This window comes from Schistocerca serialis, chromosome 7, assembly GCF_023864345.2.
Source record: "Schistocerca serialis cubense isolate TAMUIC-IGC-003099 chromosome 7, iqSchSeri2.2, whole genome shotgun sequence".
NCBI classification, from domain to species: Eukaryota; Metazoa; Arthropoda; class Insecta; order Orthoptera; family Acrididae; genus Schistocerca; species Schistocerca serialis.
The window spans coordinates 326,553,548-326,580,811 of NC_064644.1; the positions used below are offsets into that span (position 1 = coordinate 326,553,548).

Below are 27,264 nucleotides of genomic sequence, written 5' to 3' on the forward strand. Positions count from 1 at the left end.
ACAATATGGGATGTATTACATTGTCACTGGGGTCAGTACAGTGACAAGAGTTGATGCAGCCCTTTGAGTATAGCACCGAACAACAATTATTGTCTGAAGTGATGTACCATGACTATCCAGCCAGCCCTAGTATATAATCTTAATTTCTTGTGGATGTCACAGAGGATAAAGATTGTCACAGCTCGAGTCTCTTTGGGGCAGCACTGACAGGAGACTCAGCGAGCTGCTCCAAATACTTTAGTAGGTGTGGCGGTCTTTCTCTTTGCAGCCACGTGCACTGCCAGCTCCAGGGCGAAAACGGTCAATGACAGCAGCCAACCAGCGAGGAGTGCTGCGAACGCGCCTTGGGCGTGCACCAGTGACAGCGAGAAGGCGGCATCGCCTTCTGCGTTCTCATCGCCATCGGTGTCCTCGATGCCAGTCTCTGTCGTCCACCGGCGACGCGACAGGTCCGACCACCACCTGCCAAAGAGATGTGCGTGATCTTCTAACACTGGTGTACGTGTCGAGTGTACATGTGCATGTTCAGTATTATGCGAGGGCCGTGATGAAGCATTATGCACACCCGAACCGGAATTGGCGCGTAAGTCATTAAATATCATCTACACATGTTGGACAAAATAACATGAGCAGCGACCTGAGATAGTGTAGTGGCACACTTAGCTGCCTTTTAAGTAGACGTAATATACGTTTACGCCGTCTTTTGCGACTGCAATAAAAATCTTATTTAGACCAAGTGAGTTATGCTTTATTAAAAAAAAGTCATCAGTGGTCACCGTACCAAAGTGGTTTTCCCTACAAATCTCTTTGCAAAGAACGTAAAAAATTCTCTTATTCTAAATTACAGCTATTAAACAAATGAAAATTTTTGCTCACGATCTTTTGTTTCCTACTTCAATCCTAATTTTTCTCTTCTGAACATAGAAATTCGATATTAGTGCACCGCAGTTTTACCGCCAATGTGTTTTCGTTTCGATGTTGTGTAGATCCAGTTACACCATGTGTTATCTGTTTTGATGTTGTGGCATACCAGTGTCTTTTTGTTTTGTTTTTGTGGTTTTGGAAGTGTCTGCTCCTCAAAGCGGAGTGCTAATACAATAATATAATACAAAATGAAATACCTTCCCCATTATAATTAATCAGCTTTACAAAAGGAGGCAAAGATAAACATACCAAAACGACAAAGTGCTAACCTAAGACTGTACCACAAGGTATCAATAATATAACTCCAATGAAATAAAAAACTTTACTATACAGTCGCATGAGTTAATATACCGAAATAACTGCACATACAGCAATAGGAGAACACTAGGGCTGGATCTTAGACAAAGACCTTTTCACAAAGTGCACCCAACAAAGGCTGACACCTAAAGTTGACACTAGACAGACAATGTAGATAGACACAATCAACAGTAAGACATTAATGTGCAGGTGGCCCCGGCTCATAGAGGTAAGGAAACATGTTGTTGATAACTCCAAGTTGTGAAATTTTTCTTTCTCACGTGCTAGACGTTACCTGTCCACGGAACAGTTCTTGTGACTTGCACTGCGGAAATGGCCTATGTTGATGGCGAAGTGTTCTTCACACGGTTGGGGACTGCTAACAAGCTACACTTTGAGAACCTGCAGCCTGCAGCCAATGGTAATTGTACGAGGACGTCACACGTGTTTCCATAGGTTGCAGCAAGACGTGGATTTCAGTTTGGTCTCTCTGTGCCATTAGCCTCGGACCCAGCAACACACCATCTTCCTACATTCTCTCAATTCACTCCAAACTTCACAGTATTCAAATCATAATGACACTTCCAAGCAGCCAGTGCTCTGCTCATCCACCCTCGGCACATCCCATCTCACTGTGTCAATTATATCTTCACAGCTGGATTCAACAGTATCGTCACAGCTGGAGACACAGTAGGACCAGGAGTGATTTAGTCAAGGCTGGTTATGTTCGTCACTGGGAATAGGCGCACTGGCTGACACTGCACAATCCACTGCTGTGTCGGGCAAAGTCGAGCTCAGTGTGAGATTTGTCTGAGACACTGGGATTACAAAAGCTGTTGCCAATGCTGTCACGTTCACATAGCGTAAGAGTCGTGCCATGGATTCATAATGACACAGAGCAACAATGGGCGCCATCCACATGCCCAATGAGTGCAAGCAGTGCCTGCTGTGATGAACCAAGTGAATGGATTTGCTGTAAATGGTTCATGCGGCTTCCTGATAAGAGTGCCACCTCTGTTAGCTGCCTGTCGCCCATTGGCGTCGCCGCATCTGTTGAGGTCATGCTGGTTATGTTGGTACATTGCCTGCCGCTGGTCGAGCTGACCTTGCCACGGACCATGCTGTTTGCCACAGGTCATGCTGTAATCCACCTGTCGCCAACATCACGCCATTCCTGCTGGGACCACCCTGCTTCACCGCAATCTGTAGCAGTTCAGCCCATCTGTCGTCCATGTGTTGACGAAGCTGGGTACAGCTTGCTAGTCTGTACCTGCTTCATCTGAGGGTCATGGCTTCAACACTGCAGTGCCTCTTCCTTGTCGCTGATGGAGTCAGCCTGCAATTGTGGCCCACACACTGAACCTCGCCATCCTTGCAGCCAGCTATCACTCCTAGGTCCACATGGGTGCCATCTGCCTATGGACCCAGCAGCCCACATTCACCACCCATGCTGCTGATTTCACATGTCGCATCGTATCACGCTTAATGTATGTGTCGCCGCTTGCTAAAGTATTGCAGCCGACATGTCAGAAGTGAATGCTGCCCGAAGAGCAGACTATTTCTTTTACAGGAGCTTCTCAACCTGTTCTGTAAAATTTTCTGTTAGCAATTTTAACATCCATTTAAGGTTAAAAAAATGCCCACCACACAGTCAAAATTAGATAGCAGAACAGAGGGAGGAGGTAGTGAAAATCCTTTCGAGGCTTTACAGGAAAGGGTAACAAAATGGTACTCAGGAATTTCAATTTATAGTAGAGATTAAAGCAGACGTATAGGCTATTGAGGCTATTGCAGAGGAACCTACAGACTATGCTGCCGCCCCACAGCGTAACAAAGTGAACAGCTTTCCTGCTGTCACTTTTATCCCTTCCTTCTCAGGGAAGGCCACAGAGAATGCATCCACTTTCTTGCAAAATGTCCGTGATGTTGGTCTCATTTTCTAGTAGCCACAAGGTTTTCTGTCGAATGTGGCGTGCCTAAAGTTGTCGGGTGATGCATGCACTATGTGGAATCAGTAACAATATTAAGGGATACAGAAAGTCTCGGGGTATTGGCCGATGGGTTAGAAGACAGGTACTCAGATAGGAGAAGTCTGAGCTATTGCCAGGATAAATTGTGCACCCTTGGGCGAAGGCAAGGAAAAGATCTTGAAGCATTAGGTGATAGAATTCGTACAATCTTGTGTCACTCATATGCCTTGGCGAGAGACATGACACTGTACGATGTCTTGTTAGGAGCAGGCAAAGCACGAGCTGTTGATGCGTTTGTCTACAGTATAAAGTTGCAACTTGGAGCTGATGTTAAAGTGGTGTCACCTTTGCCTTTGCAAGAGCCATGTCACTCTATTGTTTGAGGAAGTTCTGCTGTTTGTTTCGATCGACTCATGCAATAAAGACGCCCCGCTGCATATTTATTAAGGAAACAAACGGTGAACAGCGCAAGTGACGCAGATACTCAGCTGACACATGTCGAGCGTCATACTGCTCCCATTGTAGGGTATTTGGCCACTTAGGTGTAGTTGCTCCCAGTTGCAACGTACATGAAACTGCAGTTGATATCAAATATACAGAGTGAACATTAATAAAACCGACTAACTGCAGGGACACATTCCTGATTGGAAATGGAGAACCTATGAAAATACGTCTAGAAATGGACAGTGTGTGTACAACGACAACAAATCGTCTGGGAACACTGTACGGAGCTGCACTGCTTCCAAGTCATGATAGAAGTTCAAAGTGGCCCCCATGGGATTCAGTGCATGCGTTCCCAAATCGCATCATGGATCGTCCCACTGACTGATCGTTCCAACCTCTCTCTGAATAGCGTCACAGGCATGGTGATCACGCTGTTGAAGAGTCTGCACATCAGGAACTGGTTCAGCATACTCAATACTTTCCAGATGCCCCCATATGTAAAAAACCAGAGGGTTTAAGTCCTGCGATCTAGCAGGCCATGCTACAAGGCCTCCATATGCCATCCAATGTTTCGGGAAGATGTTATTGAGGTGTCGGCGAAATTTAAAGCGGAAGTGGGGTCCACCATGCAGAAACCACATAACCTGTAGTATTGTCACAGGCACATTCTCAAGCAGCCCAGGCACAGTATTCCGCAGGAAGTCCAGCTACATGCCTCTGTCGAGGCGTTGTGGAATAATAACCAAAGTGTGTGGTTACCAAGAATACCACGCATTAATGCCGAACTGATGCTGATGAGAGGCCTCAACCATTTTCCAAGGATTGTCTGTATTTCAAGTTGTCTCAACACAAGGTATACAGATATATACATGCATCAAAAATTGTATCTCAACAGTAATTTGCAAAGTATTTGCAAAATTTGTAGAGAGTGGATTAGTAAACATGATCAGTTTGTAAACTCCAACTAAAACGTGATCTCTTAATTTATTACTGAAATGGAGAATACTGCCAACTATAATTGTCCGTATATTATGGTGTCCCAATACTTGATACATTGATACGTACCTGCGACAAATACTGTGTCTTGACATTAATTTGTTGAAGTATTTGGAGAATTTGCAGGGAGACGATACGATAGTACAAATGATCACTTACTCAACTTCGAGTGAAAAGTAATATTTAGTTACATTCTTATTGCAGTGGAGAGTGCTCCTAGTCGCTCCTATCCACTTTACTTATTTTGGGCATATGAAGTTGTTACTATTTTTGAGCTTCACGCAACATTCCTCAGACCACTTTGAATTTTTACGTAATTTCTTTTTTTATAAATGGATAACAACACTATTTAGATAAAATAAGCAGAGATAATAATTATTCTGTTAGTAGGTAAAGTAAGGTCTCATTTTTTATAAAACATAAACCATCACAGATTTTTTCAGAAAACTATTTTTACTTGATTCCTTAGATGTTTCTCTATTTTTCTACATAGTTTTCACACGTTGCTGTAACATTCTACAAGCTTTTGCATCCCTTAGTCAAAGACGTCGGCCACGTGTGTGGATAAACAGTCTTCAATTGCTTCCTCCACCTCATCATCTGTTGCGAAGTGCTTGCCGCCGAGAAATTTCTTTAGGTAACGGAACAAGTGAAAATCGCTCGACGCCAAGTCTGTGCTGTACGGTGGGTGGACAATCTGTTTCCATCCAAGAGATGGAATGGCAGAATGGGTCTTGGCATTGTCATGCAGCAACAAAACCCTAGACATCAGAAGGCCACGTCGCTTATTGTGTATTGTATGTCGAAATTTAGCCAGGGGAGCACAGTAAGTGGCTGCCATTGTTTTGCCCTTTGCTCCATAAACTCGACTAACAAGACTCCATCTCTGAGCCAAAACACAGTTGCCATAACCCTGTATATTGACATTGTCTGTTTGGCGTTGACTTTGATCAGTGATGTCGTGTGGCGCTATTCTGCTGACTGACGTTTAGACTGGAATCATGTGATAAACCCACGTATAGTCCCCTGTGACAATGTTTTCTAAAAACTGATCACCTTCCTTATGATATCGATACAAAAATTCAAGAGCACAAGCAGTTCTTTCCATTTTGTATTCCTCAGTAGGCAGCCTGGGAAACGAACATGGGCACAATTCGTGCAACTTTTCAGATACAATTTTGTGTAAAGTTGCTCTATCCACATTTGAAAGTTCCAATGCCGACGTTGAGATTGGGTACCACTGGGCTTCAAGAATCTTTTCGTCCATGACTTTGACCAAATATTTGAAGATTACTGATGGTCGGCCGGGTCGCGGTTCATCATGGACATTTTAACATCTGTCCTTGAAAGTTCTCATCCATTTAGGCACTTTACTGTCACTCATTGCATTGCGGCCATAAGCACACATATCTGCAGATGAATTTCCGCTGCTACAACGTTCCTCGTTGCCAAAGCAGAATCATTGTCCGTATTTCACAGTCGACGATCTAACCAGTTGTTTTAAACACTTTGAAATGATGATGTAAACAGCACACTCCGACAGCACCAATGAAACTGGCGTCGTCTGATGGACAAGGCATACCGGGAGTCGGTGCGGATGAGTGTTTCAATGTTGGAGTGAATTCGATTTGCTACGGCATTTCAGGTCTTAGTTACCGAATAACCTTCGTATTTTCCTATATATGGCATGCATAGAGAACGGTGCCTTTTTCTTTTATAATTTCCCGTATTGTGTCATTTCTGACGTGTTCAAATCTGGAGATGAGAAAACTTCTTCACTAAAACCCCCTCTCAAGGGACATCAATTTATTTTTCTCCTTTTTACTTAGCTCCGGTATTTCAACGTCATATGTGGTGATACTCTCTGTGATTGACTTGTACATTAAAAACCGCTCACTTTGTAATTTTATCAGTACATAGCAAGGAGTTGGGCAATTACTATTTTTCCTTGCCCAATTTTACTTATGATGTTTTGCGTGCTTCTTCCATTTGCTGTAAATAGACGGACATTTTTAATTTTCAAAACCCTACGTTCGAATCTTCTCAGCCATCTTCACCTACCCCGATGCACTCCGTCTTTTGTGTTTCTTGTCAGGTCCCATTTTGAGTATTCTTCTTGCAGTTCCCTAACATGTAACTGGAATCGTCTTTATCTCCCACTACCAGGACCTGGACATTAGGGAAGAGTAAGGTATACAGTATTTCAGTAATGTACTACCTATATTCCAGACAGTCTTTGTCTCATAATGTATTAATTAGCAGGACAAAAGGGATGATTGACATTATTCGAAGAAATATAAAGATGTGAGATTTTTAAACCCACCAGGAACTAAACAATCTGAAATTAGAATGCATTACTGATTAAAACTGTTGACGATGCACTACGGCATCCTGTACATTGGAACTGGAAATGACAGTGGGAGCTGTGTGCCTGACAGACCTGTCGAAGAAACCGGCGGCCATGAGCCTTCCGATGAGACTGTTGATGCGAGGCAGCAGTGGAGATCCCTTGGGCAGCAACATGACGACGTCGAACGAGCGCACCACGTCTTCCTGCAAGCAGAGGTCACCCACCACACGATCTGAAAGTCTGTTCATAGCACAGAGAGCGGACTGAGGGATGTTTATTCACAATTTTCGTCTGACCTGCTCCCAGAATTGGAGGTTCTCAGACATCACATAAGCTATGATACATATTATTAGCATAACCTATGGTAGCAGCATCATCGTCTCTCCAATTCAAAATGAATATAACGATTATAAATATATATTACTATTTAATACACAGCGTAACAAAGATAAGAATTACACTGAATGTAAAACTCTGTCTGAGGAGGCTTTGAAGGTCCAACATTACCGACCGACCACTGTGTCATCTTCAGGCCAGAGACGTCATTCGATGCGGGTATGGACAGGCCTGTGGACAGTACATTGCTCTCCCGGCTGTTGACAGATTTCGTGACTGGAGCCGCTACTTCTCCCTCAGGTAGCTCCTCATTTGGCATCACAAGGGTCTAACGTATCCCGCTTGCCAATAGCACTCGGCAGAACGGGATGATCACCCATCCAAGTACTAGCCAAGCCCAAAAGTACTCAACTTCCTTGATCTGATGGGAACCGATGTTACCACTGCAGCAAGGCCGTTGAGGTATGTATGGGATAATTTTGTAAAGGAGGCATACATATAATGTCTTGTATGTATCTCCATAAAAAGTGATCCATGGGAGTTAGGTCTGCAGATCTGGATGTCCAGGAGCAGAACACAGCGTCTTCGTGTCCAGTACGACTGATCCAACGGTTTTAAAAATGTTGATTTGTGAATAGGTGAAAATCTGTGCCCCAATGTGTTGGGTGCACAGTCAGTAAAGGAAGGCTTCACTCACGTCACCCGCCCCTGGAAACTGCAAGGATATTGGTTGGTGACGGCTTTAATGCTAATGACTGCTGGAGACACACATGACAGATTAACGCTAAGACGGAACAACTTAAGACACCATCCATATCAAACAAGCAACCTGACTCCGAACCGCCGCGAAAGATCTGTTCGGTTCTTAACGGAATTTGTACCAGCACTGGCAAGTGTGCCGGTTTTCAACAGAAGTGTAAGAAAATAGCTTCTCCAAGTTGTGACTGTGGCGCTGAAAAGCAGACTGTTCACCATGTTGCAGTAGCTACAGGTCCCCTCACTTTGACGTCAGGGCTTCTGTTCAAGCTAGAGAGAGTGTTTGGTTCACTTCATAGAAAGTACCAAAAATTAATTGTGTGTGGTGGCTTTAAATTTAATTTTATAGATGATGTGCAAAGAAAAGTATGTTGCAGATCTTCTAAATTCGTTTCATCTCATGCAGGCTGTATTCTTTCCAAATAGAGTCCAGGAGAACAGTAGCATAACTGTAGACAACAGTTTTGTTCATTCTTCGTTTGAAGAGGAGCATTCCATAAGTAAAAGTGTAAGTGGCATCCCAGACCATGATGCACGAATTTTTACAATAAGAGGAATTTGGGCATACATGCGTGCTCAATATAAATACAAACTATTTAGAAGTATTAATTAAGTGGCAATAGCGTCTTTTTTAAACCACATTATAGAAAAAGAGTCGCGGGATGTTTATTGTGGCCGGCCGTTGCGACCGAGCGGTTCTAGGCACTTCAGTCCGGAACCGCGCTGCTGCTACGGTCGCAGGTTCGATCCTGCCTCAGGCATGGATGTGTGTGATGTGCTTAGGTTAGTTAGCTTTTAGTTCTAAGTCTAGGGGACTGATGACCTCAGCTGTTAGGTCCCTAAGTGCTTAGCGCCATTTGAACATTTGTTTATTGTGCCAATAAGACAGACGATGAATACAGGGCGGTTATTGTGGTATCATGTATCGATACGACCATTTCACAATTGTTCGCAGCACTTTTCGACTGGTGGATCTAGAATGTTCAGCTGTTGTAACACAGATTGTGCACTGCTTGAAGAACGCTCATTGTATCCAGTTCACCTTGCCTTGTCTCAAGCTGACTGATTTCAGCTGTAATACATACTGATGCTTGTGTTTCAACCCTATGTCACCGTACCAATAACGGTACCTAACGGCGTGTCACGATGCTAATGCTACTGACAACGGAAATCATGCAGTGCACAGTCTGAACATAATTCATATAAATCTAGGTAATCATACAGTTAATAGTTTTTCATCAATGCTGGTTCAAGTAGCGAAAGTTTAATTATAACCACCATGTATAATAAGTTTTTGAACACATTTCTCATGCTCTTTAAAGTTGCTTTCCATTTTAATGTCTAAAACAGGACACTAACAGGCAGGCTGGGTGGCTGACTAATTGGATAGGATATCATATAGAACAAATTCGGACTTAAATCGAAACGTTAGTGATAGTAACAATCGAGTTACAATAGCTCATTACAAACACTGATGTAAACGCTGAAAAATGTCATTAGGAACGCAAAAAGCATGTAGTATCCAATCAGAATAGCTAATTCTCAGGACGAAATTAAATCCATAAGGTCAGTCGTGAAGGAAGCGTGCGGCCAACGGCGCAAGGGTAAGGATATAAAGTCAATACATGCTAAAAATGTTTTGTTACTGATAAGTCAAATATATGTGCAGTATTTAGCAATCACTTTCTCAACATAGCAGGTGAATTAAGTCTGAAATTAATTTCTGCAGAAAATCATGTAACTCTTTTAGAAAATGCGTTACCATGACTATTATCCAAAACATACCTCCGTCATAATGACAAAGGGGAGATTGAGCCAATAATTAAATCACTGAAGACTAAGGACTCTTGTAGATATAATAGGGTACCTAGCAGGATACTAAAGCACAGTGCTGCATGTGCTAGCCTGGTGCATAACCACATTTGTAATTTTTCCTTTAGAAATGGCAGGTTTACCGAACGATTAAAGTACTCAGTAATGAAACCGCTAGACAAAAAAGGAATAAGAGATAATGTAGGTAATTTTGGACCTATTTCTGGGTTATCAGTGTCTGCAAAAGTCGTTGTAAAGGCTGTCTGTATAAGAGTAATTGATCATTTCAGTTCATATAATTTGCTATGAAATGTACATTTTGGTTTCAAAAGAGGGTTAAGAACTGAAAAAGCTACTTTCTCTTTTCTCTGTGAGATAGTAGACGGATTAAAAATAAATTTACGAGTAGTAGACTTTTTTATTTGATTTAAATAAGGCTTTTGATTGTGTTGATAACAAAATATTACAACAGAAGTCAGACCATTATGGAATAAGAGACGTAGCTCACAATTGGTTCCTTTCATACTTTAAGAACAAACAGAAAAAGATCATTCTCCTCATTAATGAGAACAACTATGAGATAGTGTCTGACTGGGGCATGGTTAAATGGTGTGTGCCTCAGGGGTCATTACTGGGACCACTACTGTTTCTTACATATAGGGTGATTCTTATTATCGTTTAAAAACCCTCAAAGTGATGTAGATGACACTGAGACAATTAACATCTATCGCTACAGAATTTCACACATTTTCTAAGGATATAATAAGCTCATTTATCTTGTTTTTCAACTCTCTAATATTCTGATGAAACAAATTAATTTTATTTTCTTCAAACTGTTACGTGTATTATGGTCTGGTCCTGCTATAGTCTGTTCCACTAATCTCTCTCTGTAGCCTGGCTCTAACCCGCAAAAAATGGGCCCCTTTGATTCCAGTAATCACATGGACTTCGTTTTGTGTACTTGCCCCCACCCCCCCCCGCCCCCTCCCCACCCTTACAGATTCTGCAAGGTGCTCAGCTAATCTTTTTTTCCCCTCCTATTCAGGTTCAGGCCATGATTAGTGTATCCCACTCCCAGTCTCAGCAACAAGCTGTTTATGTTCTGTTCGTTGAGTCTGTGATGCTCGAGACGCCCCTTGATTTGGCTCGGTGTTTTGGAACTGATGAGGCCAGTAAAAGGTGCGAAAAAGCTGTATGCATACGGATTCTAAGTTACTCATGTTGGCAGCTGTTCTTGATTCGAATTCTTTAATATCTACTTCGTCTACTTTGGTAAAGGAATTTTAGTAACATTATCACTGCTATCGCACAGCGAAGGTATTGACTGTGTCTTACTGCTGGTATACTTCACATATAACAAGAATCTCTTTAGATTGTCTGCCAGATTTTGAGACAGAGTAGCACTGTTGAAACTATATTAAAAGTACCTCGCAGTGAAGTCCGCGCTAACTTTCGAGCTTCAGTAAAACGTTGTCAACCTTGGAGATTTTTCGTTTTTTAAACTTTGGCATACTTTTTTCCGTTGCGGCTACAACAGTGTTCTGGTTTGTTTTGTGTACCATGGGGTGTCAGTAACATTTCTTATTAACTTGTTTGGTATGTATCTCTCAGTTGCCGTCTGCATTGTTTCTTTGAATTCAAGCCACGTCTGGTGTACTCTTCCTTAGTTAGTTTGCTAGGAGTGGAGCCCATCTCTTACGGAGGCGTCAAGCGAATTTTATTTGATTTTTAAAATAATATTTTGCATATTCTTTTGGTAGATTTGAATATTCCATCTCGCTACGACGACCTTGTGGTCACTAATCCCTGCATCCACCATGCTACTCCCTCTTTGATCAAAATCATTTGTTGCTAAGAGGTCAAGTACGACTTCACAACCATTTACTCTTAGAGTGTGTTCCTGAACTAATTATTCAAAATAATTTTTCTGAGAAAGCATTCAGTACGAGTTTGGACTTTTTATGCCTACCACGGACTTCAGACACGTATTTTCGCCAACATATGGAGGGTGGATTGAAGTCACCGCCAACTATAATTGTATGACTATAATAGAAATGAGACTCAAGGTTTCTTTGAACTGTTCAGAAAATGTATTACCTGACTACTTCTGACAGCAATAAACAATCAACCATCAACGGTATTTAATCCATCCCTTTCGAACACGGTTATGTCCTTTGTAAAAATTTTGGCTGAACGGATGAGTAGCCCATTCTCCGCGAAGGCAGCCCATTCTCCACAGAGCACACTGTGGTACTCAGCTGTGACGGGAAAAGTGCAAGGCAAAGTTGATCATTGTCACTATTGAATAATTAATTTTTATACTGAATCTGCAATAAGGGCAGTAAGGAATTGTTTCGATGTACGCTTTGTTTGTCATAGACAGAAAATCAGCAGGAACGAATTCATTAATTACGTAACAGAGGTCGCTCAAAGTAAACAAGATTTAGGTAGGATGCTTAATGAAACTGAACGTATATTAGCCGATGGCTACACCGAACATAAACAGAAAGAAAACTAATGTGATAGTACGTGCAGCAGGTGGATGGATGATCGGTAAACTTGGGCAATACGCTTTTGAAGAGATGTTGTAAACCTGGTTTAGTGATGTATCACGTACGTGTGGGGAGGCCTCAGCAGCTGTACAGTACAGTCCCTTTCAAAGGAAGGGTATATTTTCAATTACGAGTTCATACTGAAGGCAAAACTACGAATTCAATGAAAATAATGATAGGCAGATTATGGTAGAAGACTCAATAGGAATATACCAGTAATAATACAAGTTTCTTCGACCTTCTGGACTCACAGTTGCTTTGACCAGATGCTGGACCGTTGAATGGTGAGGCAGAATCGGTTTTAACTCACTCAAAAAATTAATCTAAAATCCCCTCTCAATGCATTTTTTTGCCTTCCGTGTTCACTTAACGCGCAGAGTCCATGTATTCGCCGATCCACAGTAGCAGACGATGCGTGAGAAGTTGAAACACACTGTGGGAAACGTTCTGTGTGAATACGTCTTGCTGCAAGCGCATTGGGATTAGCAGCAGCATGACTGAGATTCACGTTTGCAAGGTCGTTAAAAGTAAATCGATTCATCGTAGTCTTGTATTACTACTACCGAGAGCACTACCTATCACATCAGATAAAGCAAGAACGAAAACAGAGTAACCTAGTGGAGCGATGTGTAGCACTGAGCCCTACGGGTGTGGGTAGGTTCAACAAGCCCAACCGCTAAACGTGCGGCGAGGTACGATATCGGGTGACGTCACGTGGGCAACATCTGTCACCCGCTTTTGGGGTATTTCCCGACATTTGAGGCCCAATACGTCTTGTATTAAATTACTTGTCTCAGAGTTGCTTTGAGGGTTTTCAAACGTTATTAAGGGTCACAATGTATATTGAAAATGAAAACACCTTTTATTCGCAGTGACTTTAATCATTTTGTAGTCGATAGAGTTCATTAGCTAACTCCACCAATCCTGATGTCAAAGCAAATCACGGCTTGTTTGTTTGAAGCGTTAAAAAATGTTATTTAGAAACAACTGAGCTGTCTTAATCGATGTAAGAGGTCAAGACACCTCGATTCAGCTAATTTCTGATGGAAGAGAAGGTTTGAATTAACCTGAATTAATTAAAACATCAATAAGAGTGCATAGATTACATTCAAAATTCACTGTCATGAAAAAATCTGACTCCAGATTTTTATTCATCGAATCAAATTATGTCGTTTAATATAAATAGCAATAAAATTCAGTTCAATTTTTATTTTACAGTTTTATGATAAATTTTTATTTAGATGTTTTTAATCCATCTTTCTTAAATGGTATGTATATAATGATTCGCCTTTGTCTGAAATTAGCCAAATTTCAGATATAAATTGAACTCTCTAAAAATGACGTCACAAAACACCACGTCAGAAATTTGAATAATGTCTTTTTATGGAAAATGCGCAGTCAAAGTTTATATTGCCTATGTTTTTAATGTTATGACCATTTTCAGAATAAGCCATAAATTTCCAGAAGCAATATGCGTACTGTGTCGTAGAATAATCGACATATTTAGATGTGAAGATGCTTCTGTGCAACCGTAATCGGTAACAACATTAGAACTGTGTGCAATCTAGATAAACAATAAAATTTGTTATCAAAAGACGCTGTCCAAGCTGAAGGGACAAGGTGCGGCAGTCAGTGTCTAGGAGAGTTTGACACACAATGGACATCACGCGTGTCTCGTCTTGTGAAAACTCTTGAAGGTTTTTAAATAAGACCAAAAGTTACTAACATTCTACATCTTTATTCTTCACATCTACGTATTTGTAGCCTTCAGGAGCTACAGGGATCCTAATCTTAGCGTGTAACGTGGCGGTGTGTAACGCAACTATGTCGGTGCGTGAGGAACAGCGCTCTGTAATCGAGTTTCGACTTCGAAGAACCGCGAGACCGCTACGGTCGCGGGTTCGAATCCTGCCTCGGGCATGGATGTGTGTGATGTCCTTAGGTTAGTTAGGTTTAAGTAGTTCTAAGTTCTAGGGGACTGATGACCTCAGCAGTTGAGTCCCATAGTGCTCAGAGCCATTTGAACCATTTTTGAACTTCGAAGAGTTCGTCTACACATCAAGCACCCTTCCTTCAGGATAACAATGCTGGATCACACACGAGTGCTGCGACATTGTAACAATCCGACGCCTGGGCATTATTGTCATGGTACGTACGCCCAATCCGGTTTTAATCGATGAATCCTACGACCGTTTCTTGATTTTTCTTCAGGCTGGCTTCCATTTTCATGCGCAACGTCAGAACTGCCTCTCTGTTGTCTTTACCTTTCCTAAAGCCAAAATGACAGTCATTTAATCGATCCTCAGTTTTCTTTTCTATTCTTCTGTATATTATTATCGTCTGCAGCTTGGATGCATGAGATGTTAAGCTGTTTGCGCGATAGTTACCGCATCAATCTTCCTTTGCTATGTTCGCAACTGTGTGGATAATATTTCTCCGAAAGTCCGATGTTACGTCACCAGTCTTATACATTCTACACACCAACCGTCGTCTCGTTGCTACTTCCCCAAATGACTTCAGAAATTCCGGTGGAATCTAATTTACTCCTTCTGTCTTACCTGACCTCATGTCTTCCGGAGCTTTTTTAAATGGTGACTCCAATACTGGATCCCTTACGTCATCTATGCCGCCTCCAATTTCTTTTTATATCACGTATAGTTGCGTACAGGATTGCAAATTTGGTAGGCAGAGGTGCCGCCTCTGACAACAAAATGGCTCTAATCACAGTGACTGGCTAGTAGTGGCGTGCTAGTCTTTCGGTAACTTATGCGACATATGTTTTTAATGGGTGAGAGATCTGCAGAACGTGGTGACCAGTCTAACGGGGACAGCATGTGGGACGTTGCGGTCTTGTGATATCTTCTTGAAATATTACGTCATAGAAAGCCCAAAGATACAGCTTAGCCACCGTCCTTAATACGTCGGAAATGTAGCACGCGCTGCCCAAATGATCGACTATGCTAGCCAGAAGAGATCATATTGTGTACCAGATGGCACCTCATATCATCACGCTTGGGGCCTGGGTCCACATGACGATGAAGGATGCAGTCTGACGGTGTTCGATCACGTCGGAGCTTCCCACAGACGGGTACATCCGTCGTGATGCTGTGCACAGAATCCGTATTCGCCTGGAAAGACGAAGAGGTGCCATTTTTGTTTCCATAGTTGCTGTGCTTCAAGGGAAGTTGCAGCAATAGTCAGTGCGTTGACAGTCGTTGGTGCTGCAGATTTCGTTACGCTGTCCGTGTAGGTACATATCTTGCTGAAAAACATGCCCATATTCCGAATCAAGATAAGTGATGAGGCTTTATGATTCTGCATGGCAGAGTGAACAATGTTGCTCCTTTCGGGCGCTAGTTGCCAGATCCGCTGAGATCCAGCATGGCGTTGAGCGTTGGCCTGTTGACCCCATTTATTCCATATTCGTAACACAGTCGTGGTATCCTGATCAGTGCGAGCATCACTACTGCAAAACGATGAACCACAGTCTCGGCAGGTCACGGTATAGTTGCTGTCGACTTTCTACACGTGTCACCTTCCTATATGAGGCATGACAGGATAGTTTCGCAAATGGCTAACATTCAAATGCGATTTGTGACTGACGAACGCGCCGCGTAATCTTTTCTTGTATACGTTACGTAGCTGGCGGGCAACGGCCCTGCGGCAGTGGATACACCGGTTCCCGTCAGATTACCGAAGTTAAGCGCTGTCGGGCGTGGCCGGTACTTGGATGTGTGACCATCCGGGCCACCATGCACTGTTGCCATTTTTCGGGGTGCACTGAGCCTCGTGATGCCAATTGAGGAGCTACTCGACCGAGTAGTAGCGGCTCCGGTCACAGAAAACCATCATAACGACCGGGAGAGCGGTGTGCTGACCACACGCCCCTCCTATCCGCATCGTCAACTGAGGATGACACGGCGGTCGGATGGTCCCGATGGGCCACTTGTGGCCTGAAGACGGAGTGCTTACGTAGCTGGCGTTACTCCTATCTACGTATTTTGAACACTTGTGCTGAAATGTTAATTATTTGTGCACTATCTGATTGAAAGTATCCGAGTACCTCTCTGTAATGCAGAATTGACTAGTAGATGTAATGAGAGGCAGACTCACGAGTGTAAAAGAAGTCGATGTATACCGTGTTGTCAGTAGAGAAGCTGTAACAGCAGAAAGGGTTGATCAGGAGGGATCTGTGACTTCGAACGTGGACTAGTCATTGGATGTCACCTGAGTAAAAGGTCCATCAGGGACATTTAAACCACCCTAAAACTGCTAAATTCGACTGCTGATAATGTGACTATGAAGTGGAAACGCGAGGGAACAACCACAACTAAACCAAGATCAGGCAGAGCCCATGTACTGATGGACAGTGCTCGTCAAGCGTTGTGGACGATGGTTGCAGTCCAGCAAGCACAAGCACTATGCGTAGAGAGTTAAATGTACAGATTCAGAGGGCTTGCTGAAAAGTAATGCCTCCGTACTTTTATATGCAAACTCTTGAAGTTTTTTAAATGACACAACATTTATTAACATCCTGTATCTTTATTTTTCATGTCTACATATTTATATCTCACCATAGTCACTCTGGCGATGAAAAGATTTCTTCCAACGAGGGATCAGGCTGTTGATACCATCACTTTCGAATATTTGACTTTGCTCATAGATCCACAACTTCACCTCCGCTCGCACAGCTTCATCGCTATCAAAGTGCAATCTTGTTTTCGGGTTTGAAATTGTGAACGCAGCTTCCACCACCTGTCGTAATGTTTCTATGGAACTCATCGCTCTAACTCTCAAAACGCAAAGGAAATCGTTGATGGTTGGTTGGTTGGTAGATTTGGAGTGAGGGAACCGAACAGCGAGGTCATCATTCACTTCGGATTAGGGAAGGATGGGGAAGGAAGTCGGCCGTGCCCTTTCAAAGGAAGCTACGCCGCATTTTCCTGAAGCGATTTAGGGGAATCAAGGAAAACCTAAATCAGGATGGTCGGAGGTGAGTTTTAACCGTCGTCTTCCCAAATGCGAGTCCAGTGTGCTAACCACTGCGGCACTTCGCTCAGTCGAAATTGTTGACAGATGTCCCATATCCTCTGTTTCATGCAAGGGGTGAGTATTCGAGGCATGCACCATTCACACAGTTTTGTGTTCTGCAGTGATGCTGCACTTTCCTGACACACCTCAGATTTAGTAGTAAAATGGCCATCAAAAACAGAATCCAGGTCAAGCATGACAATAGGAATTAGGTGTACTGAACTGTGGTAAAAGAAGCAAAATAGAAACACCGAACGGTCCAAGCTCAAGATGTGCAACATCGAGCGACGTGCAAGAATCACGGTGTCGTGGTTATGTGCTCGCGGTGTTGGGCTGCAAAGCATGAGATCCACGTTCAAATCTCCCTCCTGCCCCTTTTTTCCACAAAATCATGAGCTTTCCATCCGGTAATTGACATGTTGTTCTCCTTCTGTGGTCTTGGCCATTGCCACACTATACATTGGTTATACAATATGACTCATGTGGTAAGAACATGTTACCGTCGCAAGTAAACGTGATAAAATGTAAATGTCGTGTGATTAGGGCCTCCCGTCGGGTAGACCGTTCACTGGGTGTAAGTCTTTCGATTTGACGCCACTTCGGCGACTTGGGCCTCGATGGGGATGAAATGATGATGATCAGGACAACACAACACCCAGTCCCTGAGCAGAGAAAGCCTCCGACCCAGCCGAGAATCGAATCCGGGCCCTTAGGATTGACATTCTGTCCCGCTGACCACTCAGTTACCGGGGGCGGACGGTATACGTGATGAACAGTAAGAGCAAGCGGGACACTGCATAGATCTCTCACACAAATAAAAACAACAAATAAAAGGGTGTGAACTATGTTAGAAATGTCAAAACCTCTAAAACGGAATGCAAGAGTCATAATACTATATGTGGTACCTGTGTAGAACAAATACGAAGTACATACGTCTGGAGGTTCACATGGTTCAAATGGCTCTAAGCACTATGGGACTTAACATCTGAGGTCATCAGTCCCCTAGACTTAGAACTGCTTAAACCTAACTAACCTAAGGACATCACACACATTCATGCCCGAGGCAGAATTCGAACCTGCGACCGTAGCAGTAGCGCGGTTCCGGACTGATGCGCCTAGAACCGCTCGGCCACAGCGGCCGGCCGTCTGGAGATTCCTTCCTTACACCTCTCTGTTGCAGACGGACGTTACACCACGGCACAGACACAGATTTGAATATTGCGAGCAGACACGTCAGCGACAGGATGGTATGATCATAATTTTGTATATAAAAAAATTTGGGCATGAGAGAGATCTGAACTCGGATCTCCCTACTCGTAATCCAATGCCCACGACACCATGCATACTGAAATTCGCTCGATGTTGCACATATTCTGCTAGTTTTCTCACAGTTCAGCACTCCTTCTTCCTGTTTTCATGCTCGATTTTGTTTTCTTTTGGCAGACTATCCACTGGGCCATCTCACCACTAAATCTGAGCAGGGTGCGATGAGGCGTTTCCCTTGTGAGAACTGTGTCTATGTTTTCCGACGATTGTCTCTGATGATTTCGTCAACCCGAGCGCTAAGATTCTCCCTGTTTCCTTCATTACGAAGACGAACTATCCAGCGTCGCACGTTACTGACGTTGGGAGCGTACACAGCTTTCATTCTTGTATGGATTTTAATTGGAGGCTCTCCAGTGCTGTAATAAACTCGGTTACAGCAAGCTGTTTCTCACGCACCGACATAGTTAGTTTTCCACGATGTCACACCCTCTAGCGGCTGAGTGTTGCAGTCTGCGTCAGCGTAGCGAGAAAGTCGACCGAGTAATATGCATGACATGTAATACCTCAACCGATACTGAGATCAGAATAAAATGTTCGGGGACTCCTGAAGTGGTCAAGCAGCTCCTCATAAGCCACATATTTCTGTGGTCAATGCTAAGCGACGCATGGGGTGGTGTAAAGAGTGAAGCTACTTGACACTGAATGACTGGAAACGAGTGATTTGCACTGATGAGTCACGTTGTACCTTGTGTCAATCTGATGACAGCGTTTGGTTTTATGACGCCTGGAAAACATTACCTCCCACCATTTGTAGTGCCGGCATTGAACTAATGTTTCGCTGTGGAGCTGTTTATCGTGGTTAGGGTGTGGTTCCCTCATTGTGTTTAGAAACCGCTAAATACGGAAGGGCATGATCACATAATACAGCATTCTGTACAAAGCACAGTAGAGGATCAGTTTGGAGACCATTATTGTTCATATCAATATCGCACAGCACCTCGCCATTAAGTAGCATCTGTGAGGGAATGGTTTATGGACAATAACTAGTGGCGGCCGGTTATCATGTACTGATGGGCTACAGCACACTGTAAATATCGCACTAAAATTATCCCATATCTCTTTGAATGTGAGCCTTTTTTTCGAATGCAAGCTGTATACAAATAAAATGGAAGAAAACATCTTTTGTAGCACTCTCTCCATGATCACTGTAAACCAGCGTCGAGAGCTGGAATGATGGTTAGCTGCGCTACGATCGAATCAGAGACTGGGCGCAGCTGTCCATTTTCGGCTGTGCATGCTCTAATGTGACGTCATCCCTTCAGGCACTATGAGTACTACGCAGCTCACAGTACCAGGTCAGTATTTATCTTCGAAAATGCGTGGAACATGTTTGTGCAAGTGCAGAGTTTGAGAGACTTCGGAAGAGCAGTTGATGTAACGGTGCTTTGGCAGAGTAGTCATACACACTGACTGGCAATTCGATGGCTCGGTTTTGATTCCTGTTGTTATTATAGTTTTTTTTTCATTTTATTTCTCGCAGTATTCACGATTAATTATAAAATGTAAATATTTTCTAAGTCAAAAGGCTATAGGAAATCACATTGTAACACATTAGTAAAATTCCTTAAATGGACTAGCCTTCCCAGAGTACTGACCAATGATAGCATTTAGGATGAGTTAGAGCGTCACCTTCGTTCCAGATTCCAGCGTCCAACATCACTGCCTTCTCTGGTTTGGTTCTGGAAAAAGAATGGGCTGCAATTTTCCCACAGACGTTCATACACCTCACTTAATGCGTCTCAAGCAGAGTTCAGGTCGTCAAAAAAGACAAGGGGTGGATACATTCCTTGGTAATGTCCACTAACAGGTGTTCAATACCTTTGATTGCATAGTGTACGTCCAAGCATGTAGTACACGGGACTCCAATTTGACGATTATTCCATGGCGTTGAAATGTTCATGGGCAGAACGTGCCGTAAAGGAAGTTCGTGCATTTTTGAATGTGCGTGGGACGCTTTGTTCACTTGACTAGTAAACGCGATGTGGACCTCACAGTGATTAACACAGGGTGAATCCGCGGCCCACCTGGAGACGTCTGAGCTTTCGGTGTCCGGCGCCCATGGTGTAGTCGGCAAAGGCGTCGGCGGCGGCGACGGCGGCGTCGCGACGGGAGGCGGTCGCGAGCAGACTGCCCCTCACGTCGTCTGACAGGCGTGCTCGCCGCACCAGCCGCCGGTATCTCTCGTCCTCCATATTCTGCAGCACGCTTCCTACTTCAGCTCCTCCCTCTCGAGTAACACTGCGACAGCTTTATTGCAGACAGCTCCACATGAAATCATAAGAATAATGAAGTGGCCGAATCGTAGCAGGAGTGTGGAACACGTGATATGGCAGTATTAGTTCTACATCGGAACATGTGTGAGCCAAGCTTCCTTATGGACGTGACGGAGGCTACAGGGTGGTTTCGCTATTTGAGCCATTGCAGACGGAAAACTACACGATCCTGTCACATTAATATGACCATCGCCAATGTTTGTCAACGTGCAGTAACCGCTCTCAACGGCTTGTGTTAGCAGTAGCAGTGATGACGATGAGGTCCCTTACTCCGAGGAGCATAGGGAACTACGCACCGCTGACTAGGCAAGGTCCTGGCGGAGGTGGTTTGTCATTGCCTTCCTCCGACCGTAATGGGGATGAATGATGATCATGAAGACGACACAGCAACACCCAGTCATCTCGAGGCAGGGAAAATCCCTGACCCCGCCGGGAATCGAACCCGGGACCCCGTGCGCGGGAAGCGAGAACGCTACCGCAAGTACATGAGCTGCGGACAGCAATAGCAGTGCAGGGATATAAAGCGTGTCCGGGGACGCGGAAAACGGTGCTCTCTTTGTCGTAATAGGGAAACGGAGCAATTTATCTATGGCCCAAAAGGGCATGATCGTTGACTTTAGGGCCAAGAGTGGAAGCATTTCCGAAACGGCTAAGTTTGTAAACTGTTCGCGTGCCCCCATGGTTAAAGTACTCTGTGCATTGCAAACTGGCGCTATCCAAAACCGGCGCCGATGTAACAGGGGTGAACAACGGCTGCGGACATGTGTACGGGCGAACAGACGTGCAACTGTTGAGTAACTGACCGCCCAGATGCACGACTTGGCTACCAACAGTGTCTCCTCAATAACTGTTCAGCGAACGTTGCTGCACTGGGCTTCCTCAGCAGGTGCCTGGTTGATGCACCCATGCTGACTGCTGTTCACAGCCGACCTGTGTGGCCCAGCGGTTCTAGGCGCTTCAGTCTGGAACAGCGCGACCGCTAAGGTCGCAGGTTCGAATCCTGCCTCAGGCATGAATGTGTGTGATGTCCTTAGGTTAGTTAGGTTTAAGTAGTTTTAATTTCTAGGGGACTGATGACCTCAGATGTTAAGTCCCATAGTGCTGAGACCCATTTGAACCATTTTTGAACTGATGTTCACAGGCGACGAAGGCTGTAATGTGCACGCCAATAGCCGAACTGGACCTCCACTGAGTGGCGACAGGTGTTCTGTTCAGATATAGTCCATCGGACAGATGGCCGTTAGCGTATACGGCGTGAAACGTCCGAAAGCAAACATCCTTCAACAGTCGTAAGGATTCAGGCCGGAGGCGGGAGATTTATCGTCTGAGGAATGTTTTCACAGCGTTCCCTGTCTGATTTCGTCATTCTGGAAGGCACAACGGATCAACACAGGTATACATTTATCCTTGGGGACAATGTCCATTCCTTCATGGACTTCGTTTTTTCTCGACACAATGTCATCTACCCGCACGACAGTTCAACGTGTTATACAGCTCGCAGTGTACGTGTGGTTCTAAGAACACCACGACGAGTTTACTGTACTCCCCTGGCAACCAGACTCCCTAGTTTTAAAGCCAATGAGGATCTGTAGGACCCCCTCGATCGAGCTGTAAGGGCCATGGATCCACATCCGAGAAATGTAGAGCAGATGACCACGGGACTGGAGTCCGCACGGTTCCACATCCCTGTTGATACCTTCCAGAACCTAATTCACTCTCTAACTGCACGTCTCTCACTGGTCCGCACTGTAAAAGCTGGCCGTTTTTGGCTTTTGACAGGTGGTTACATTAATGTGACCGGACAGAGTAATTGTCGCATGAGTACACAAGTTTATAGACGTGATGTTCAGACTGTGAGCTGCAGGATTTGCGTTTTTCTACACCTACATCTACATGGATACTCTGAAAATCGCATTTAAGTGCCTGGCAGAGGGTTCATCGAACCACCTTCACAATTCTCTATTATTCCAATCTCGTATAGCGCGCGGGAGATGAATACACTAAGCAGATTCAGAAGGATGTAGGTTGCAGTAGGTACTGGGAGATGAAGAAGCTTGCACAGGATAGAGTAGCATGGAGAGCTGCATCAAACCAGTCTCAGGACTGAAGACCACAATAACAACAACAACATAGCGCGCGGAAAGAATGAACACCTATATCTTTCCGAACGATCTCCGACTTCCCTTATTTTATCGTTGTGATCGTTCCTCCATATGTAGGCTGGTGTCAACAAAATATTTTCGCATTCGGAGAAGATAGTTGGTGACTGGAATTTCGTGAGAAGATTCCGTCGCCTCGAAATACGCCTTTCCTTTAATGATGTCCAGCCCAAATCCTGTATCATTTCTGCGACACTCTCTCCCATCTTTTGCGATAATCCAAAACGTGCTGCCTTTCTTTGAACTTTTTCGATGTAGTCCGTCAGTGCTATCTGGTAAGGATCCCACACCGCGCAGCAGTATTCTAAGAGATGACGGACAAGCGTAGTGTAGGCAGTCTCCTTAACAGGTCTGTTGCATTTTCTAAGTGTCCTACCAATAAAACGCAGTCTTTGGTTTGCCTTCCCCAAAACATTTTCTATGTGTTCCTTCCAATTTAAGTTGTTCGTTATTGTAATACCTAGATATTTAGTGGAACTTACGGCCTTAATATTTGACTGATTTATCGTGTAACCGAAGTTTAACGGATTCCTTTTAGCACTCATGTGGATGACCTCACACTTTTCGTTATTTATGGTCAACTGCCAATTTTCGTACCATTCAGATATCTTTCCTAAATCGTTTTGGAGTTTGTTTTGGTCTTCTGATGACTTTATTAGTCGATAAACGACAGCGTCATCTGCAAACAACCGAAGACGGCTGCTCAGATTGTCTCCAAAATCGTTTATATAGAGAAGGAGCAGCAAAGGGCCTATAACACTACTTGAGGAACGCCAGAAATCACTTCTGCTTTACTCGATGACTTTCCGTCAGTTACTACGAGCTGTGACCTCTCTGACAGGAAATCACAAATCCAGTCACATAACTGAGACGATATTCCATAAGCACGCAATTTCACTACGAGCCGCTTGTGTGGTACAGTGTCAAAAGCCTTCCGGAAATCCAGAAATACGGAATCGATCTGAAATCCCTTGTCAATAGCACTCAACACTTCATGTGAATGAAGAGATAGTTGTGTTTCACAGGAACGATGTTTTCTGAACCTATGTTGAGTGTGTGTCAATAGACCGTTTTCTTCGAGGTAATTCATAATGATCGAACACAATATATGTTCTAAAATCTTACTGCATATCGACGTTAACGATATGGGCCTGTAATTTAGTGGGTTACTCCTACTACCTTTCTTGAATATTGGTGTGACCTGTGCAACTTTCCAGTCTTTGGGTACGGATCTTTCGTCGAGCGAACGGTTGTATACGATTGTTACGTATGGAGCTAATGCATCAGCATACTCCGAAAGGAACCTAATTGGTATACAGTCTGGACCAGAAGACTTGCGTTTATTAAGTGATTAATGTTGTTTCACTACTCCGAGGATATTTACTTCTACGTTACTCATGTTGGCAGCTGTTGTCGATTCAAATTGTGGGATATTTACTTCGTCTTCTTTTGTGAAGGCATTTCGGAAGGCTGTGTTTAGTAACTCTGCTTTGGCAGCACTGTCTTCGATAGTATGTCCACTGCTATCGCACAGAGAAGGCTTTGATTGTTTCTTGCCGCTAACGTACTTCACATACGACCAGAATCTCTTTGGGTTTTCTGCCGGGTTTCGAGACAAAGTTTCGTTGTGGAAACTGTTATAAGCATCTCGCATTGAAGTTTGTGCTAAATTTAGAGTATCTGTAAAAGATCGCCAGTCTAGGGGATTTTGCGTCTGTTTAAATTTGGCATGTTTGTTTCGTTGTTTCTGCAACAGTGTTCAGTCATGGACTGTGTGGCTGGTCTGGGCGGAGGTTCGAGTCCTCCCTCGGGCATGGGTGTGAGTATTTGTCCTTAGGATAATTCAGGTTAACTAGTGTGTAAGCTTAGTGTAAAGGATGAGCCAGACAATAAGGGATTTTACTTTATTATATGAGCCTCCAACCGGTAACTTCATTTCTCCATTACGGCCAAGCCACGGCCGGCAGTGTTAGCTGCCTGTAAATTCTTTCGTCCCACGGTCTAGTAACAGGAAGTCAGCACCGAGAAAGGGCACCTTGTTCACGCGCCTCTCTCGTGTGCTGACGAGGTAACGCCGTCCCAGGCGTCGCTTAGCAGGCAACGCTCTGGAAAGTTCCATGCCGCCCGCACGGTTTGCTCGGTCCTGACCAATCAGGGTGGAGGAAGCCGCGTGGTGCGTCGAATATACCCGGCCGCCCGTCGCCGGGCCCTCGCTCTTGGATTCTTGCTCACCCGCGAGTCGGATGCGCGCCCTGTAGCATTGATCATCTGCCGCTTCTCCCGGTGCTGCGGCACTGTGGACTTAGTTTTGGCAGACAACCACTTTCGGTAGCTTCGCGAACAATGTTCGCCAAATTGCAAGCTCTGGCTCACCCTCACCTCCCTAGGCCTATGTAGCCCCTTTCATCATGCTTTAGCCAATAAATGGCCTTTCTCTAAAAATTACACTATTATTCCATAACGCCCACCGCCTGCCCATACCCGCCATCCTGTACATTAGGCACTAATGACCTTAGCAGTTAAGTCCCATAAAAATTCACACACACACAATAAGATCAAAGATCAAAAACAACAAGAAGTTTTAGCTCTCTTGATGTTCGAGGTGGACACAGCTACCTAATGAAAGGCGTGCTAAAAAACATTTTTAAGAAGATGTTAAGACTCCGTGAAGTACTAAAGCTGAGTGAGCGGTAGCAGATGTCGAACTAGCCGTCCATCTGGCGGCTAAAATGTAGCAGTTGGCGACTCTTGTCCGCCGCCCGGCAACAACAGGGTCTTAACGATGAAGGCTTCAGAGAAGAGTACACAGTCCATTCTGAAGGATGAAATTCGCAACTTGATTTGCGGCCCTGACATAATCAGCAAGGTCTTCAGGGAGTAGGTCTGTTGCGCACCTTGCCGTGTTGCAGCGACGCTAGGGCACTCCAGCGGGATATGGTGGACCGTCAGGAGAGAGAGACAATTAAACAGGGTGCGCCACCTTGTCGCAGGATGTAGCCATGGACCAGATTACTGTAATCAATACGGAGGGGGCAGAAGATTGCGGGTTCACGGTGAGATTGTCGAAGAGAATACAGCTACACAGTTGTAGAGTGTTTTTATAACGTGCAACTTATTGGTTGTGAATGTCACACTCCATTCTCTGTTAGATACCACTAAAGACTAGATGATACATTATTATCCACATGTGGCATCTCTAATTCCTTGATACATATTGCACAAAAGCTTTATGAGGTGTGGTAGTCATATTCTACACTTCTAATAAAATTCTCGTCTTGACAACAAATATTTAATTTCCTTCATATGAAATAAGTAAAATAAATGTTTGTGATCAAGACGAGAGTTTTATTATCTTTATTTGCAGAACATTTTTCCAGATAGCATCATAGGCCAGCCGATCCACGAGTTAGTTCCCAGGAGTCTGAACATGACTGGGGGACTGGAGAAATACCACCGTGTTACTGTTGTCAATGAGATCTAAGAGCAGATATTTTATTTCCCAATTGATGCCGGGAAAAATAGTAGCCTACAACATATCAGCTGAGAAAGAAAATTTCAAATGAAACTTGGGAGGGAATCACAGAAACCTCGTCCAGGTAAGGTGGTGAGGATATGGTGGCACCATGTGGTACCATTGGATTTACGTGAGTCAAAGAATATTGAACAGTTGCTGAAAACACTTTCTGTTGGTATACTCCAGGGGAGAGTACATAGTCACGGGTAGAAGTAATAGACCGGATCTCCTGAAACTCACAATGCGTGGTAGAAAAGAGGCTTTTTCTCGAGGGTCCAAAACAGTTGTCAGCTTACCATGCAACCATTGTAAAAGATATTGGCAAGACAAGTTGGTCGGTAGCTGTTCGCTTCCTGCAGGGTCCTTCCTACTTTCAAAACCTAGATAATCTTAGTTTCCTTCCACTGCGGAAGGAACACTCCCTCAAGCAAAAAATGGTAAGGAAGTGTTGCATACATTTTATTCGCTACTTTGCTCTCACTTTCATATGGCTGAAGTATTGCACACATCTCCACTTCCCTCCC

General features: G+C 44.0%; 1 protein-coding gene across 1 annotated transcript in view; it reads right to left on the bottom strand.

Moving 5' to 3' along the window:
- Positions 1-215: 215 nt before the first annotated feature.
- LOC126413044 (uncharacterized) overlaps positions 216-27,264 on the bottom strand; it is a 113,193-nt gene continuing 86,144 nt past the window's right edge. Inside the window, exons 8-10 of the mRNA XM_050082940.1 lie at positions 20,819-21,019; positions 7,072-7,184; positions 216-462 (exon numbers count right to left, since the gene is read on the bottom strand). Of these exons, the coding sequence (XP_049938897.1) occupies positions 216-462; positions 7,072-7,184; positions 20,819-21,019 (561 nt within the window). The remainder of the gene's footprint in view (positions 463-7,071; positions 7,185-20,818; positions 21,020-27,264) is intronic.